Raw genomic sequence first — 19,393 nt, forward strand, 5'->3', positions numbered from 1 at the left:
ATCCAGTCATCTGTTGAAGGGCACCTACGTTGGTTCCATGGCTTAGTTGCTGTGAATTGAGCTGCTATAAATATTGATGTGGCCATGTCACTACAGTAGAGCCCAGAATTTTGCAGTAATGAGCATGACCAACACAGAAATAACAGACACTTGAAGAGTAAGGGTAGAAAAAACTCGAGGGCCCAGAAGCTTCCTGGCCTGCCTTAACCTGCTCCTCCTAAAATTGAAATAGCAAATATGTGACACAGGCCAACTCTTCCCCGACCTGCACACATGGCCACATCACTAATTAACCGCCATATTCTTTCCTGCGGAAAGCAAGCTTGCTCTCAGCCTGTTTCTCCTGTTGTGCTCTGGATGCCCATACCAATCTGTGGGCTTTTGCTCGTGGGATGAAAACTCTTTGCTGTCCCCAGGTTAACAGCAGCCTGTGGTTCAAGAAGTCAGAACCCTGCACAGTCACCGTCTTTGTCAGGCCCTGCTTGTTCTGGGTCAGTTTTGTCACAAAGCTAACAAGGTGGACTTGGTCACGCAGATGGACATTCAGCACTGTTTAATGTGTGCAGGGCAATGGATTGGGACCCAATTCCATGTGCTCTTCCACATGACAGTGGAGTGTATTTTGACATACATGGAGTAGAAGTTCCCATCCTTGAGGCTGTTCATGGAGTTTCACTGGTCGTGTATCATATATGAACACAGGAAAGTTCTGTTCAGTTCATCCTACTGTCTTTCCCATTCCCATCCCCCTCCTTGTCTAATCCAATGACCTTCTATTCGCCCCCCACCATATGCTCTTTTAATTCCAATTTATTTTTATCACCATTGCCTTTTATTTTGAAAAGGGTAATATATAAACATGATGATAAATCCAAACAGCAGAAGAAATTGTAAGTTAAAATGGGTCCCACTTCTCACCCTTATTCTCCAGTCCCCTCAAGCTCCCCCACCGATTTCTTGTTTCCCTCTCTGGAGGAATCTGAGGCTGAGCCAGCGCTTGCGTCTCCACTCCTGTCTTCCACAGCTGGTGGTTTACCACAAAGGCCCTGCTCCTTGCTTTCATCACGTGTATCTTGAACAGCATTTCATGTCAGCCTCGGCAGACCCGCCTCTTTCCTTTTAATCATGACAGAGTATCACATTGTTCAATGTACCTGACGTTTATCTAACAAGTGGGGTTCCCCCCCCCATGAACATGCATCAAGGTCACAGTGAGGCTTTTGCTGTTAGAAACAGTGTGTCCTTGCTCTTACCCATGCAGGCCTACCTGAAAGATTAATTGCTGGGTCTAAGAGTTTCACAGGCCATTGGGGCTGCAATAACAGAATACCAAAGATTTGGGAGATTTATAAAAAACAGAAACTTACTGTGCACGGTTATTGGGTCTGGAAAGTCCAAGATCAAGGCACCAGAAGATTCAGGGCCTGATGAAGGCTCATTCTTTGCTTTAAGCATGGTGCCTTCTTGCTGCGTCCCCACATGGTTGAAGGGGTGAGCAGGTTCCCACAGAACCTGATCTTTTACAAGGACCCTAATCCCATTCACAAAGGCCCCCCCTTCGTGTCTTAGTTACTTTCCAAAATTCCCCTTAAAACTAGTACGTTGTGCTTAGATTTCAAAATAAGGATTTTGGAGGGACATTCAGACCATAGCAAAGAGTATGCATATTTAATTGTGATGTTTAGGCCAACATGGCCTTCAAAAGGATACCCCTGTCAGCATTATGGGAGAATCTTATGTATTAGTCAGGATAGGATAGGCTGTGCTGCAGAAACAATTAGACCCCAATTCTCAATGGCATAACACAGCAAAGGCTTAGTTTTCTCTTGCATCACATCTGATACAGACTGGTTGGCTCTCCAAGCAGCATCCTGGATCCAGTTGCTTCCATTTTGAACTAAGCCTTTTTGGAACATGTGGCCAGCCAGAGAAGAGAGTCCCTGAGGAATGTGTGGAAATCATTTCAAAGACCAAACCTTGAAGTGGCTTACATCACTTTCACCCACATCCCACTGACCAAAACCAGTCACATGGACTGCAAGAGAGGCCGGGCAACATGGAGGAACACATGGGTCCTCAATGAGGGCCACATCTCTGTCAGTTCCCCCAAACTTCACCCACACAGAATACTCTAGGACATTTTGTTCTTTGTCAGTCAAATATGTGAAAAAAAAAATGACATTGTGTATGGTTCCAGTTTGCACTCCTATGCTTTCTCCAGCAGTTGCTTCTCCCGTCTTTTTCTGCTGGACTACCCACAGCAGACTTTGTTCACACTTAAACACACCCCCGTGTCCCTGCCCAAAATTTCCCCAAACCCAAAAACCTTTTGTGGGGAAGCCTGAGGACTTTTTTTTCATTTTGGCTGTTATTCATCAAAACATATAAAGGTATGTGAGTAATAATATAAAATTAGCCGGGTCAGGAGCCTTGCCAGCTGTGGTGTGGAAGGGATTGGCAGCAGTTTCCTCTGCAGTTTTCTAGGCTCGCTCTAGCTCCACCTCTTCTCTGGTTCATGAGGGACAGAGGTGCATAAGGGAGAAGGAGAGCCTGGCTCCCACTGCTATTCTTTGCAGAAGGCAACATTTTTGCAGACTTTGATGATTTAACTACTCTGAACCTTGCAATTAAGGTGACCTGTGGCGCTCGTGGTACAGAGGGATTTCTGAGTTAAAATCCTGCAGGCTGGATGTACAAGGAACATGTATGGAGGGTTTGTGTAAGTAGAAGGAGAGTTGAAATTCAGTCTGGTGTTTTAACATGATGTCATGTAGTAGATTGCCAAACTAAGGATGGTTTTGTAGCCAAAGGGGATCCTCTATGGTTGGGAGGGCAAATGGGTTTTTTGTTTTATTTTTTTTCCTTGCCAACTCCAATGAATTGGCCCTGCATTGAAAGGGCTTATGAGGTTCCATCCAGTCCCAGCTGAAAAGAGGACAGTGATTGATTAGTGATGTCTGGCCCAGGCACAGGCCTGCTGAGTGGATGTGCCTTGTAGTTAACATTTGTGCTGAGGGTCCCTGAGTGAGCTAAACCCTGAGTGTCTGGGTGATATCCTGCTCATTGATCATTTACCTGGAAGACAGGAGACATAGAAGATGGTTCCAGTTTTGTCACCACTAGTTTAAATTTTGGTCAAACACTTCACTTCTCTGAGCCTGGGTTTCTAGAGGTGAAAAGTGAGGAAACATGGTTCAGAAAAGTCCTAAGCCTTTCCTAGTCCTGACATTCTGCCGTTTGAGGGTGAGAGCCATGCTTCTTTGTGATTGATGGGGTGGTTTACAGGACCGATTTCTCTTGAACCTCTCAGAAATAAAACATCCCTTCAGACTTGAACAGCGGAAGGAAAATACAGGCTGAGCATACCTAATCTGAAAATCTGAAATGTTCCCAAATCTGAAACGTTGAGTGCTGACGTGACACAAATGGAAAATTCCACACTGTGAAACTTTGTTTCATGAACAAAATTATTGTTATTTTATTTTTATTCCTTTTTTTTAAGTGGGGGAGAGCTAGGCATTGAACCCAGGGTCTCATGCATGCTATGTGAGCACTCTACCTCTGAGCTACATCCCCAGTGGTTGTTATTTTATTTTGAGACAAGGTTTCACTGTTTCTCCTTCCTTGCCCTCCCGAGAGCCTGGGATTACAGGCTGAGTGACATGGGAGTCACCACACTTGTCTCATATACAGAATTATTTAAAATATCGTGCAAAATCTCCTTTAGGATCTGTATATATGGAACAGAAATAAGTGTTGTGTTTAGACTTGGGTCCTGTCTCCAAAATATCTGATCATTACATTCAGATATTTCAAAAACACACAAAAATCCTGAACACTTCTGATCTCAAGCATTTCAGGTGAGGGACGCTCAGCTTGGTACAACTAAAATTGGAAAGCCAAGCTGCTTTGTGTGAGGCCGCTGACCTGAGCCATGGCTGACATGTGATTCTGTCCTAGAACAAAATCCCCTGGCCTCCAGATTGCTCTCAGCATAACAGCCCTAAGGCCTCTGGGTCAGGACCTTGCACCCAGCACCCACGGGCATGCCTTCCCCACAGTCCAGCGGAGAAGGCAGCTGTCCCAGGGCCTGTTGTCCTCAGCTCCTGTCCCCCACCCCCACCCCCAACTCCTGCCACTCCTACAAACTGCTCGGCCCTTCCTGGCCATGAGGGGCCACATAGAACATGCGAGCAGCTCTGGCCTGCAGGGCAGCTGTGGGAGGGCAGTTGGCAGGTCTCGCTGGGGTGCGGCAGCAGGTTTATCCCTAGATGAGCTGAAGGGCAGGCTGAGATGCCCAGGGTCCAGCGACATCCAGTGGCTCTGCTTGAGGGACATTTCCGGCTGGTGGCCAGGTCAGGTTGCACTGTTCCCTTCATTGTGGTGTTTTAGGGGAACTCAGACCCCCCCACCTTCCGTCACTCACCACCAGTATGCAGACCCCCAAATCAAGGCCTGCAGTTCCTGCCTGGGGCCACTTCCTGCGTCCTAGGCTGCGGTGAAGCACTCCACCAAATTCCCCATGGCCACTGGGTCGACCATAGGGGCAGTCAGTGTCCCCATGTCACAGATGAGAAAAACATGCTCAGGTGTCAGTTCACAGGGCTTCAAAGACAGTAAGTAAAAGCAAGGGAGCCAAGAGCACGTCCAGCTCTAGAGAGAATCTTCATTTTGTCACACTGGGCTGAGGGCCACCGCTGGCCCTTGGAGACAGTGTATCAGTGCATTCATTTGCTTCACAGATGTTCCTCGAGCCCTGCCATGTGCCAGACGCTGTGCCAAAGGCTGTGGAGACAGTAGAAAATAAGACTGCCATCCAAGGCACGAACCAGGGACCCTCCCAGGTTCCTTGGTTCCCCTACCCAATGCCCACAGGCATCGTTGTTTATTTATTTATTTCTTGTGGTGCTGAAGACCCATAGCATGGAATTGACCTTTTCCTTTGCACGATTCAGTGCCACTAAGTATATTTGCATGGTCATACCACCATCCCTACCTCCACCTCCACAGCCGCTCTCATCTGGCAGAATTAAAACTCTGCCCATTCAGCAAGCGCTTCTCCCGCTCAGCCTCCCGAGTAGCTGGGACCCCCGAGGTGCATCCTCACACCCAGCATCCCAGGCATTCTATGTACCAGTCCCAAGATGGATGATCACATGTTCCTCTTCTGAAACTTCAGATTAAGTTTTAAAAATGATTAAAGTGATACAGGTGCACAGGTGTCAAAAATTCAAGCAACAGGAAAGGGTATAAAGTGAAAAGATCTGTCACCTACTATGACATTTTTGTAGCTCCACATCAGCAGAGCTGCGTGGCATCCCACCCCCTTTGTGAGACATTCCAGTTGCTTCTCACACATGTGGGAATTTTAGGGCTGGGTGCACATCGTTGGCCATGAACCTTGGTCCACGTCCAGGTCGGCTCCGTAGGGGTTGGCAGGCTCCTTCCCAGGCTGCCTGCCATGTAGGTAGGGGACAGCAGCCTGCACTGTAGCCCCTGCCTGAAAAAGGACAGGAAGCTGGGACTGTGGTTTAGCATGAGAGGCCCTGGAAGTGCCTTCATGGACAGGGGCCTGCAGCTGTTCTCCGGGCTCTGTCTTCATGCAGCTGTGGAAGCGACTGTCCAGTGGGGGTGGGGAGAGTGTACTCCCCACACCCTCACACAGCCCGTCCTGGCAGGACTGGCTCCTTGGGGACCCGCAGCAGCCTTCCCCCACCAGGCTCTGGCCCACAGACCCTCACAGGCGCGTGAGCATCTGCTGACTCTCGGGTGACACACACCTTAGCCTTTGGCTGCTTCTATTCTGTCTCTGCTGGAGGTGGACATGAGGAAGGTTAGAGATGGCTTCCTTCTTGCGAGAGGAAATGGAAGCCCTGGGGATGCTCAGACGCCAGCCAGGGTTTCATTCACACCTCCTTTCATTCCTTTTAGGGGCCACTCCACAGCTGCTAGGCATTTACTCCTGTCCAAACCAAGGAGCCGTGGCCTTCCCAAGCCATCTCTGGGTGTCCCCGTGTGAGACAGAACCTGGCCTGACAGGCTCCAGGTGCACAAGCCATGGTCTGTGCTCTGTCCCCTGCCCTAGTAGGCCCGTGGTCGGGGACTTCCCTGCTCTGCCTTTGGTCCCCTCTCCGGGGATTCAGCGACAACACAAAAGCCCTGCCCAGTTGTTGGGTGGCATGGCAGGGGCAGCCCCTGGCCCCTGTGGTTGGCCCGGTGCTTTCCCAGGGTGACCACAGCTCCATCTCTGCCCTGGAGCCTCCTTCTCCCCAGCTCCTCTTGCCACGCAGCTCCTCCTCCCACAGGGAGAGGCTGTGGCCGGGGGTTGCTGACTGGGAGGCCACAGGCCACTGCGCTCTAGGCCCCTGGAGCCAGTGAGCGAGGGCAGTGGAGTTTTGCTGCCTGATGCAATATCTGGCAAGGCCCCGTCTCTTATCAGAGTTCCATTCCCAGCCTCCTTGCTGGGACCCCAGCTTCCCAGGGGGAGGAGGGCTGGGCTGCAGTCCATCTGGGGCCCACAATGGAAGGGCCTGGCTGGAGGCCATCCAAGCAGAGAGCTCCTCCTGTGAGGCGCCTTGCCAAGTCACGAGGGAGGCCGGACAGAAAGACCCCGAGGAGAGCAGGGAAGGCGCAGCTTGCAGGGCCCTGGGCCTGGCTGCCAGCCCTCTTTTCTTCCTACTCCTTTCCCCACTTCCCTTGCCTTAGCTCTTCTCCCCCCGCCCTCAGGCGCACACAGCTGCCTGAGCCTTGAACTGAAGGTCCCTGGGTTGGCAGGAGCACGGGAGAGACTGAAGCAGGTGAAGCCTTAGGTGTCAGCTCCGCAGTGGCCCACGCCAGTATGCGTCATAGATGTTGCAGCACGAGGGCCCTGTGCAGGCCACGGCCCACGACCAGAGTGGACGCGGCCACACAAGCTCAAGATCTGGGCACTGAGCCACTAGGTCCCCTCACCTGTGAAGCAACTGCTTTTCCTTCTTCCTCTGCTCACTTTCTACCAAACCAGAGCAATTAAGCGTCTTGCACGTGGCTGAGTGCTTGGGGAAACGCTGCCCTTCATTCATTCATTCATTCATCAATTATTTATGGACACCCACTCTGTGAAGCACAGTTCTGGGCCCTGGGAACACAAAGGCGGTGGGACAGTCACACTCTCCTCTGTGGAGCTGACATTCCAGTGGGTGAAAGAGGAGATCAACAACCACATTTCCATCCAGGAAGAGAAAAAGAGGATGCGGAGAGGGGAGGTGATGGGGGTGGGGGTTGTTTGGCCAGTCTTGGGAGAAGGGGACATTGGAGCTGAGTCCTGAATGTTAGGATCCCACCCGAGAAGGTCTAGAAGAGCCTCTGGTGCAGCCACCAGGTAGGCAGAGTCCCAGGTGGGGAGTGGCAGGAAGGGCCGTGGAGGGCGGGCTGGGGTGTGAGGAGAGGTGGGCAGACCGCACCCTCCATCAGGGGCCTGGAGGCTTGTGTTCTACTCTGAGTGATGCAGGATGGGGCTGGATATTCGAGACGCTTCCATGAGGCAGAGGAATGGGTGTCTACACAGCTGTGATCAGGTGCCGTGTGTTGAGGTGGGGAGAGTTGGGGAGAGGAAGTGGGTAGGGATTGAGTGGAAAGATAGAACTATACTGAAGAAGGAGGAGAGGTGAGTGGCACCCCCTGGGGCAAGTTGGGGGCGGCCATTGCCTAGGGAGAGCACCGAGGCAGAGAAGAAGGGCCCCATGCATGAGGGCTGAGAGGAGAGGGATGGGAGAGGATGGGAGACAGGAGGGTGATAGTTACAGGTGGTGAGTGAGAATGTGCCAGGCAGCTGCTGGTTCCTGGAGGGCCAGACTGGACCCAGTTCCCCTCGAGTGATTTCTGGCATCTTCCAGGACCTGGCACACGGTGCACACCCCCCAGATGGTGGCTTGCATGAAAGAACGCAGCACTTGGGCTCTTCCTGCCTCTGGTATTTGCTCCCTACATGCAGAACACAGGGTCCAGAGAACTGTCCCATGCTGTCTGCTGTACCTAGGCAGAGCTAGGTGGCACACGCCCTGGTGGCACCACTAGCCTGGCACCCTGCAGTGTGGCGTTCACTGGTACACAGGCAGGGGATGCCACATTTCCCTTCAGCTGTCATGTCGTTGCTGGGGCTATTGAGGGGATAAACCCGCGGGGTATGAGGGCCAGGAGGGGCATCTAGCAGGAGGAAGAGAGAGGGGCTTTTCAGTTCTTCCTGTGAACCAAGCAATGGAGGCAGGACTATCCCTTGCACCAAGAGACTGGGGAGGGCGCTGGGCAAAGTCATTCGGTGTCAGGGATCCCACGGCCCACTTCTTGTAGAGGCCTCCTGCAGGCAAGCTCTGCCTGGGCCTTGGCCAAGTGATCCTAATCTGGGTCCTGCCCTGTACCCTTCCCTCATGACCCTGTGACCTCTTGGTACCTGTGTCCCTGCCTTCTGGCTCTGGGGACCTGCCACATCCTGTAAACCTCACCCTCATCCCCCTGCCCCTTAGACTCCCAAAGCTAAATGGAGGGGTGGCCTGCCTGGGGCAGGGCCAAGGGGCCACCAGCCTGCCTCATGCCTCCTGCCAGAGTTTTCAGACTTGCCGCTTCTTTTTAGGGCACTGCTGCAGAAGATCTTAGGAACCCTATATCATTCTTGGGGTGAAGAGGCTGGGACCACAAAAAATAGAAAACAGTCTCTGGATGGGAGGGGAGGAGAAGGAGCCTGTCATGGAAGCAAGCTGACTCCTAAGTCTTGCCAAAGATATTAGACCTGACGGGAGAGGGCAGTGAGGCCCTTCCTCCCACCCTGCCCACCTTTCCTTCCCTCTCCTAGTTAATGAAACTTACTGTGCACCAGCTGTGTCCCTCACAGAAACCGTGTGCTCTAGGGACTGCCCTTTTCATACTGCACGGGAAGAAACTGAGGCCCAGAGACTTTTTAAGTCACTTACACAAGGTTGCACAATATGGTAGAGGCAGGAAAGACTTGAACCCAGCACTTCTGGATGGTTGTTTGCAGTGCTGGGGACGGAACCCAGGGCCTCACACACGCTAGACAAGTGCTCAGCCCCGGCCCCAGGACTTCTGATGGCAGCTCCTTCTGCTTCCCTCACATCATCAGACTCAGGCAACCGTCACTGGAGAGCTGAAGAGCAGAGCGTCAGGAGGTCAGCACGTTGCTCCCCGCAGACATGGTATTGAGTCTCCCCTTCTCAATGGGACAGGCAGCCTCACGCCTCAGCACAGGCTAAGCAGGGTGCATGGCGAATGTGACCTCATTTACACACTCAGGCCCAGAGCAAGTAGGTGCCAGGTGCCACTGTCAGCACTGGTCCTGCCTTCAGGGAGCGTGTGACCTGGGAAAGGGAGACAAGCCATCAGCCGGGAAGCCCTATCATGTGTGCTATAATGGGGTCCCTGGAAACCAAGTGACCTGGACGTGGGAGAGGTGGTCAGTTCCCAAGAGCCTCACTGCTTTCCCAAAGGGATCTTGTCTGGAAGGTGCCACTCCTGCTGTGTAGCCAGCCCTGCATCCAGCTCCTGCAGATTCCTACTCCCATCTTCTTGTCTCGAATGGGATCATGATGCAGCGGAGGTTCTCAGTTTGGAACGCTCTGGTACCTCCTTGCCCCAGGGAACATTTGATCATGTCTTGAGACATTTTGATTGACAGAACTGAATAGGGCTGTGCTACCTCAGTATTCTTTGTGGCCACATAATAAACCAGTGCAAGCGTACCCCACCGTTTTTATTTAGGCATTTCTAAGCCTTTGCTATTGTAAACATACTGCGAATGGCGTTCTTTTCCATATGCAGCCATGTGTCACTTAATGGTGGGGATATGTTCTGAGACATATGCTATCAGGTGATTTCACTGTGTGAACATCCTGGGGTGTACTTACACAAACGTAGAGAGCACGGATCAGTGTGTTAGTCAGATTTTCAATGCTGTGACAAAATGCCTGAGAACAACAACTTAAAGGAGGAAGGATCTATTTTGTCTCATGGTTTGAGAGGTCTCAGCTTCATTGTACCTGGGCCTGGGGTGAGACAGAGCATTTTGGTGGAAAGTTGGAAAGAGCAAAGCCACTCACCTTATGGTGGCTGGGAAGCAGAGAGGGAGAAAGGGGCCAGGGACAAGAAATATCCATTTAGGGCCCATCACCAGTGACCCCCCTCCTCCAGTTTCCAACACCTTCCAAAATGCCCTCAACTGCGAACTCATCAATTCATTGATGAGATTGAAGCCCCTATAATCCAGTCACCCCTAGAGTGCCACCTCTGAATACTACTGCATCAGGGACCAAGTCTTCAACATGTGAGCCTTTAGGAGACATTCCAGACCCAAACCATGACACTGAACTTGGCCTGTATATGTGTGTGGCATGTGTGCACACGCACATGTGCACATGCACATGCACTAGGAACCAAACCCAGAGTCTTGTGCATGCTAGGCAAGACTCTGCCCTGGAGCTATTCCCAACCTGCTTCTTTTTTTGCGGGGGTGGGGGGAAGCAGTTCCAGGGATTGAACTTAGGGGCATTCAAACATTGAGCCACATCCCCAGCCCTATTTTTTTTTGTGTTTTATTTAGAGACAGGGTCTCACTGAGTTGCTTAGTGCCTCATTTTTGCTGAGGCTGGCTTTGAACTCGAGATCTCCTGCCTCAGCCTCCTGAGTCATTGGGATTACACAGTGCCCAGCAGCATATTGTCTTAAAGTGAACTTATTTTTCTTTTAATAATTGGAGTACACTCTAAAATGATGATGAAAAGGTATAGTAGAATATAACCCTATGGCAAATTTTATTATCAAGCGTTATGTACCATCCATAATTGCATTCACTTTTATCCAGCTGTCTGCACAAATTTGCACCAACACAAATACCAAGTAATGCATTGACATCACCACAGCTATGATGTCATTAGGCAATAGGGATGTTTCAGCTCCATTAAAATCTTCTAGGACCACCATTGCATAGCCAGCTGTCCTTTATCTAAATGGCATATGCTGTAGGTGGCTGTACATGCCTTTGACCTGTGAGATGGAGGGAGTAGCTGAGAGGGGTGGGGTGATGAATGGCTTTGTTAGCTTTTCTTTTTTCTTTATTTTTTTGGGGGGATATTGGGGATTGAACCCAGGGTCCCTATCCCTGCTTATCAGCATTTTCAGTGACCTATTAAAGACTCCTCAAGTCTCCTGAGGCATAGTCTATTTCAAGAGTGAGTCTGGGGCTCAAGAGTGAGTCTGCCTGACAGGGCCAGAATCCTCAAAAGTCTGGTGGAGAGGCGTTCTCTGTCCCCCCCGTATACAGACACAGTGTCCTGACCACCTGTCTCTCTACAGGACAAGGGTGTTTCCCACCTGAAGACCACAAGCCAGGTCCTGAGTGCTGCCCCTGAGCTGAGTACCTGCGGCCAGCCTGTCCCCATGGAGAAAGGACTCACTTTGCCCCAGGACTGCCGGGACTTTGTGCAGAGCCTGAGGATGAGGAGCAAATATGCCCTTTTCCTGGCTTTTGTGGTGGTGGTTTTTGTCTTCATTGAAAAGGAAAACAAAATCATATCAAGGTAAGGGATACGATCAAGGACAAATCTCCCTGATCAAGGTGGGATGGCTGGGGACAGGGGACAGGAGGGCTTCCTGTGGACCTGCAAGTGCCTCCCTTCAACAAGTGATCACCAGGCCCCTCCTGTGGCCCAGGCAGAGTCCCAGGCACAGCAGTGAGCCCTGGGCTCTGGACTCGGGCAGCTGGGTTGGCATGTCCATCCTGCCACTTCCCAGCTGCAAGAGCGAAGATGAGAGATTTCACTTTTCTGAGTCCTGGATTAGTCTTCTGTAAAATGTGACTAGGAGCTGCCTTGTTGGAAAAAGTAAATGAGAAAATGTATGAGCATTTGGCGCACCACCTGGCACACTGTCCATGTCTGCTGTTTGCTGGCTGTGACTATGTATTGTTACTAATTGGTTTCCTGGCCTAGATGATGGCTCACGTCAGCAGCACAGCTCCTACACTAGTCTTGGTGTTATGGGTAAGGGTGAGCCCACAGGAAGGCAAGGTCCTGGTGTGGACACTCTGGTAGGGCTGCCAGATTGTGTACTGCTCAACTCCAGAGATGGGTCCCTTAAATAGGCTCCTCTGGGAATCCGATACCCGCCTGCCCCAAGTTCATAAAGCATTACTATGTGCAGAGGGCCTGCTAGACACACAAGGGTTTCTGGGACCCCTTCCCCTCCCAGGCACAAGCCCTGTAGGAAAATCGCAGTTCCTATGCATAAGGAAGGGGCCTGAAGCGCACTGTTAGTGCCCCTCCTGGGTGGCTTATTATGGATGGACCCAGTTCATGTTTACTGGTCCTACTGAAAATCCCTGGACCTCTCCACCCACACATTGGCAAGCCAGAAGTGCCAGGAAATGCAGGTTCAGAGCTCTCGGGTCAGACTGAACCTCATAGATTCCTGGGGTTCCCTGCTCGGTAGCAGTACACCCTTCACCTACATCTCCTCCCGCCTCAGTTCTTCTCTGTCCCGATAAACTACACTCAAATCCTGGCCTCAAAGTCTGCTTCTGGGGAAACCCAGCTAGACACACTATTTGTTGGTGATGAACTGGAAAGATTGCCTAAGAGTTGCATAGGCGCACCCCCTCCCCCCAAATCAGGCACTGACCCTGGACTCCCTGTGATCTCCACAGAGTCTCTGACAAGCTGAAGCAGATCCCCCAATCCCTGGCAGATGCCAACAGCACCGACCCAGCGCTGGTCTTGGCTGAGAACGCGTCCCTCCTGTCCCTGAGTGAGCTTGACGCGGCCTTCTCGCAGCTGCAGGGCCGCCTGCACAACCTCAGCCTACAGCTGGGTGTGGAGTCGGCGGCGGAGGCCGTCGGGGAGCAGCAGCAGGAGGAGCCCTCGCAGCCTGCCAGGGCCGGGCACCGTCGCCACGTGCTCCTCATGGCCACCACCCGCACGGGCTCCTCCTTCGTGGGCGAGTTCTTCAACCAGCAGGGCAACATCTTCTACCTCTTCGAGCCGCTGTGGCACATCGAGCGCACCGTGTCCTTCGAGCCGGGAGGTGCCAACGCCGCGGGTTCGGCGCTGGTCTACCGCGACGTGCTGAAGCAGCTCTTCCTGTGCGACCTGTACGTCTTGGAGCACTTCATCAGTCCCCTGCCCGAGGACCACCTGACGCAGTTCATGTTCCGCCGCGGCTCCAGCCGCTCCCTCTGCGAGGACCCGGTGTGCACGCCCTTCGTCAAGAAGGTCTTTGAGAAGTACCACTGCAAGAACCGCCGCTGCGGCCCCCTCAACGTGACGCTGGCGGCGGAGGCCTGTCGCCGCAAGGAGCACATGGCCCTCAAGGCCGTCCGCATCCGGCAGCTGGAGTTCCTGCAGCCGCTGGCCGAGGACCCCCGACTGGACCTGCGCGTCATCCAGCTGGTGCGCGATCCCCGGGCCGTGCTGGCCTCCCGCATGGTGGCTTTTGCTGGCAAGTATGAGACGTGGAAGAAGTGGCTGGCGGAGGGAGAGGACCGGCTGCAGGAGGAGGAGGTGCAGCGGCTGCGGGGCAACTGCGAGAGCATCCGCCTGTCGGCCGAGCTGGGCCTGCGGCAGCCCTCCTGGCTGCGCGGGCGCTACATGCTGGTGCGCTACGAGGACGTGGCGCAGCAGCCGCTGCAGAAGGCCCGCGAGATGTACCGCTTCGCCGGCATCCCACTGACCCCGCAGGTGGAGGACTGGATCCAGAAGAACACCCAGGCGGCCCTCGATGGCAACGGCATCTACTCCACACGGAAGAACTCCTCGGAGCAGTTCGAGAAGTGGCGCTTCAGCATACCCTTCAAGCTGGCCCAGGTGGTGCAGGCCGCCTGCGGCCCTGCCATGCGCCTCTTCGGGTACAAGTTGGCCCGGGATGCTGCCTCCCTCACCAACCGCTCCTTCAGCCTGCTGGAGGAGCGCGGCACCTTCTGGGTCACGTAGGGAGCCTGGTGCCCCGTGGACCCCTCCTCCTGAAAGGTCTGCCCGCCTTCCTCACACCCAGGCCGCAGGGAGACGCATCCCTGGCAGCGGGCAGTGGGAAGCTACCCTGAACGCAGGCAGCCCCTGCTGTAGCACTAGGCCCCAGCCAGCCAGTTTGCTCAACCCCAGAGCCGCCCTGGGGTCTCCTGCCGAGAACAGGACAGTACCTTCCCTCCAGGGCCTGCAGTCTCCGGAGCAGACCCCAGCCTATTGGCAGGTCCCCCGCCCGTCTCTCCTGCACACACAGAAACGTACATGAAAAACGCATTAAGGCCTGGGAGCTCTTTGGGCCAGGGGCCAAAGATTTAACAACCAGCAGGGGCGTGGGCCCTGACCAGTTGCTCAGACCTCCTGTTACATGCTCAGTGTTAATCTTTTCCTTTCTGGATTGTGGGGAAGCCTGGAACCTGGGTGAGTCCTTGGGGAGGAAATAGAGCAGCCCAGAGGTGGGGTACTGGAAGCTCATCAGGTGACTGTGTAGTTTACCATCCAGTACAAAATGATCTGCTGTTTTAATAAATAGGATCGCGGTGCTGGTTCCTGATGACTGTCAGCCCTGCACAGAACTGCAAATACACACAGATGTGCACACGGACAGAAAAACATCATCGAACAAGTCCACGCGCACGAGTGTGTATAGAAAGGTTTCCCCCATTCCTTTCTGCCCACAGGATTCTTCTGTGTCGTATCAAAGAGAGCCCTTTGATGACATTCTTAGGATTATTTGGAGGGACAGGGGAAGGAAACGTGTTCAAGGGCAGTGACCATTCCCTGACCAGGTGTGGAACTGAACGGTGGACCAAGAACTGCTGAGCCCACCACCCCTGCCTGCCTGAAGCTTGTGCCTACCTCCTATGACCTGTCCACATCCCACAGCTGGCAGGCAGGACATTTTGAGAAGATGTGGCTGGTCCTCATGTGACTGCAGACCCAAAGCCCCATGTAGCTCTTGCCTGGCTCCCTGGGAGCATGTCTGTAGTTGAAGGCTGCCTTGGGCCCAACTGGCAGAAGCAACTTTGGTCCCTGGAGGTAAAAGACAAGTGACAGTTCCTGCCATTTCCAGCCAGGCCTCATCTGGAGCAGGGCCAAGAAGTTTGGAGTGCGGTGGCGGGGAGAAGTCCCATCAGGACACATTCCTCCCCTGAGGAGCCTGCCTGCTCCCTGGGTGGAGGGCGGTCAGCCAGCTGGTTGCCATGGTTACAACTAGTGTCCAAAGGAATTCCTCCTTTAGAGTTCTGAGAAGAGTCTTGCTCAACTCAGGATGGGCTGGGTGTTTTACTTAGGGCTTTTTAAGTTATTTATGGCTTGGTGTCTTTCTTGTTTTGTGGCTGTTTTTGGTTTTGTTTTGCTGCTGACAAGCTGTCTGGACTTGAGGGCCTGGTGGGGGAGGCTGGGAAAACCAGCAGGGAGCACGTGTCTCCTGGCAGAGGGAGAAGGGTGCCTTCCCCAAAGAGGACTGGAGAAGAGATGGCACACGGCAGCCCTCAGTGCCCCATGGGATTTTCTGTGTGAACCCCACATAGAACAAATCTCAGAAGCCACCAGTATTCTTGCTGGTGTCCAGGGCAGTGTGGAATGAGTGACAGCCCTCGCTCCCTCCTGGAGAAGAGGCTGAATCTTATCCCACATTTCCTAAGGGGGACAAGGACTCAAACCTGTTAGCAAGTGGCTGAACGCAGAGTGCAAACCCTGCCCCACTCCCACTTCAAACCCAGGAGCAGAAGCCAGGATGGCCTTGGAGCTTGCAGAAGCTGCCTGGTTCACGAGGACTGCCCTCCTCGTTCGTACTTCCTGGACAGCCTTTCCTCCAGATACAGCCTCGTTAGACCCAAGGGCTGAGTTGGTTTCAGTAACACCATCAGGTCGCCAGAAAAGCACAGCATCGGAGTTCAGCTGGAGCTGTGGAGGGAAGGGCAGAGTGGCCTGGCAGAAAGCTGCCCTGTGTGACCATCTTGCTGACCATCTTGTGGGATTCATTATAATCCACCTCTTTGAGCCACTGAGTCCCCACCACTGGACTTCTGTCATTCGAGCAGCCCTTTGCTTTAGATGTTCTTCCCCCTCTGCTTTAGATGTGCTGGTCCAAGAACAAGTTGGGTAGGGAGCTGACTCTTATTTGGAGTCCAAAGGGACACCAGCTCTGGAAACTTCATCGTGGGGCTCCGTGGGGCCCAGATTTCTTGCAGGCCCAGGAGTGCCAGCTGCTCTAACCAGCCCCAATTCTGTTCCTTGAAAGGGTGGTTGGGAGGGATACCTCTATGGGGGGCTCTTCCTAGGGGTCCTCTTGTTGGACAGCAGACTTCTTCCTTCCTCCTGCACCAAGGCCTCCGTCTCAGCTCTCTGAAGACAGTACCAAGAATGGACCTTTAGGATTCTCAGGACATTGACAATGTGTATACTGCAAGTTGACTTAATTTATTTATTGTGTGAAAAGAAGAAACAGAAAATATTATTTTCAGGGACTCAAAGCTAAACCCAAATTAAGACAGACAAATAATAATAATAATAATAATAATAATAATAGAAACCACCCTCGCCCCCCCACACACAAGGACACCCACAGACAGTTCTGAAGGCAAGAGGGGACTAAGTCAACATGCCAGCAGACAGTGGCCCCAAGGTACTGTTTAAGGAGGTTCCTTAGTTTTTCTCCTAGGGATTTGGAAATGTGACACGAGGGCCCTTTCTCGTTGCCTTTGCCCAGGTATCTGACAGACTCTAGTGGGTGGTGGCCTTGACACTGATCCCCCGGGGCTCGGTAATGCCATGGGAGCGCTTCTGGTTTGGGGAAGGACTGTGGGGTTCACTGTTGGCTTCCCACTCTGTGGACATGGCCAGGGTTGTGCATTTGAGGTCTTCAGCACGGAGCTGGGAGGGAGAAGGTGGTCCAGCTGGTATATTGGGGCAGCTGCTGCTCAAACACCAAAGAGCAGAGGATGCCCAGGAAGCCCATCACAGTGGCATCTTTTCCCACCATCCCTGCTGTCTGTCAACCATGGAAGGAGCAAGAGATGACAGGTGCACCTGGCCTGAGCGATAGGGAAGGAGATAGAAGCACCCGAAGTCTGATCCAAACCCCAACAATCTCTTCCACCCTCCCCCATGCTATGACCTGTTTGAGGGGTCTGTCCCATGAAGGACCGGAGCAGAAGACAAGCTGGCTGCCTCCTCAAGGCAGTCTGCTCCCACGCCCACCCTAAAGGCTGAAAGTGGAGGCAGGTCTCAGGAAAGGGAGAGAGAGGGGTGGGGTGGGGCTGAGGACAGATGTTAAAGACGCCAAGTGGGTCCTATTGATCTGCACAAGCAGGAAAAAGGAGCATCCACTGAAATCAGGAGCCCTGAGATGGTGGATTTGTTGTGAAGCTCCTCAGGATGTGGTCCAGAGAGATGGGAGGGAGGAGGCCCGGTTTCCTGAATGCCGCCACATCCCCCGTCAACTGCCCACAGTTTCAGAAATAGTGGAAGTTATTCTTTACCTCAAAAGCATAAAGCAGAACTGGCAACTTCAATGTCTCAAGAGCTAAGATCTTTTCACCTAGTGTCCTCTGGTGTCCTGTGAAGGACAAGTGGGTATCTTTCCAAGGATACAGACCTGGCGCCCTCCTGATGGGCCTAGCTCATGTTGCAGACCAGTTTATTGGGGGGATACAGTTCTTGCGTAGCCTCTCCCATCTCTTGGGCTGGAACTGGGCACCCTGGGATGTCTCCGTCTTAGCTGAATATTCTGGACCTGGTTTGCTCAAGTCCCTTGTTCCTTCTAGGATCCACCAAACTCTGCCAGAACCTGGGTCCAGTATCATGGCCTGTTAATTGTGTCCACGCATTTGTAGAGTACATTCTGCTCCACCTCTAGTGGCCCCCGCATAGTTCCCAGCCCCTTTGCCATCATTGTTCTAGATGTCCTTGTCGTGGCCACAGACAATCTGCCAACTCCTGGAAAGGCCGGGGCTGCCCTTCAGACAGCTGGTGGTCACTGGCGCTCAGGGTCTGTTTTGTGGAATGGAATGTGAACCCATCGCCCGAGGGCTTACTTGACTTATTTAATTAAAGATGAAAACATGCAATGAGAAAATTCTGCAGCGTTTCTTTTGCATTTGTTCTCGGTAGCCATTGAACCATAAAAATTAACAGGAAAAATACACTAAGCAGTAGGTAAGACATGACTTCCAGCATGAAGCAGGGCAGGGACACCTGCTGCCCATTCCCACAGGGTGACAGAACAGAGGGCATGATGAATGCCATGGTCCCAGATGGCAGAGCCGGCAGTGACCGTGTTCCCAGGAGCCAGCTGCAAGGACAAGGCCTGAGAGATCAACGTCCAGATGGGATAGGAATAGGAAAATCAGGCTAGCCATCAGGGGACCCAGTTTTGCTATTAGCTGGCCGTAAAACCTTGGACAAATTACTTCCTCCACCTGGGTCCCAGGTTCCTTTTGGAATGAAGGGTACATGTAGTTTACGATTTTCCAAAAATACCCTTTTACAAGGTTTCTTGAGATTTCATTCTCCTTTCAGCTAAGAAATACAGTGGCGTCCTTTCAAATCGCAGTGACTTTGCTCTATAGGTTGTAACAGCTCTAGTGGGAACGAGGCTGCAGCCCTGTGTTAGCTTTCTGCTACTTTCTGTAACAACTACCCCCAGAGAACTTACAAAGAGAAGAATGTGCCAGGAGCCGTGACTGTAATCCAGCAACTGAGGAGGGTGTAGCAGGAGGATCCCAAGTTCAAGGCCAGCCCCTGGCAACTTAGACCCTGTCTCAAAAATGTAAGGGGCTGGAGCTATAGCTCAGTGGTAGAGCACTTGCCTAGCATGCAAGGCCCTGGATTCAAACTCCAGCACCATCCCCCCAAAAAAAGTGTATCAAAATAAAACTTTAAAAGGCTACGAGTGTAGCTCAGTGGTGGAGCCTCTCCCACCCTGGGTTAAATCTCCAGTATCATCATCAAAAAAAGACATTTATGTAGCCCCACAGTTTTGGATGTTTCAGTCCAAGATTGGGCAGAACCATTGCTTTTAAGCCTCTGGTGGTGGGGGAGGGGTGGCACTTAATGGCAAGAGAATGTGGCTTTCACTTATGGTCAAAAAATTGGGGGGGGGGTTGGTCTGGGGTCCCACTATCCCCTTCAGCATCATGTCCCCAGTGACTTAAAGACCTCCCACTAGGCCACCACCTCCCAACAGTACCTCCCTGGAGCCAAATCTTGAACACATGGAGTTTGGGGGGCTCTCCTATTTCCTAAGAGCCCCCCTGGAGGGAATAACGCATTTCCCTGGGAAGGAAGGAAAGAGTTCATTTTGGGACACAGGAAGACAGTTGGCAGAGCTTTGGGGTCTGGGGTCTGGAGTCTGGGGGTCACAGGAACAGCAGCATCTGTGAAGGGGC

At 52.7% G+C, this 19,393-nt stretch overlaps 1 protein-coding gene across 1 annotated transcript in view; it reads left to right on the forward strand.

The window, feature by feature from the left end:
• Positions 1 to 18,061, forward strand: part of CHST3 (carbohydrate sulfotransferase 3) — a 35,818-nt gene extending 17,757 nt beyond the window's left edge. Inside the window, exons 2-3 of the mRNA XM_081267694.1 lie at positions 11,341 to 11,564; positions 12,689 to 18,061. Coding sequence (XP_081123820.1) covers positions 11,425 to 11,564; positions 12,689 to 13,970 — 1,422 coding nt within the window. The 5' untranslated portion in view covers positions 11,341 to 11,424 and the 3' untranslated portion in view covers positions 13,971 to 18,061. The remainder of the gene's footprint in view (positions 1 to 11,340; positions 11,565 to 12,688) is intronic.
• Positions 18,062 to 19,393: the final 1,332 nt, after the last annotated feature.

Source organism: Spermophilus citellus (assembly GCF_964194105.1).
Source record: "Spermophilus citellus genome assembly, chromosome: 15".
Lineage (NCBI taxonomy): Eukaryota > Metazoa > Chordata > Mammalia > Rodentia > Sciuridae > Spermophilus > Spermophilus citellus.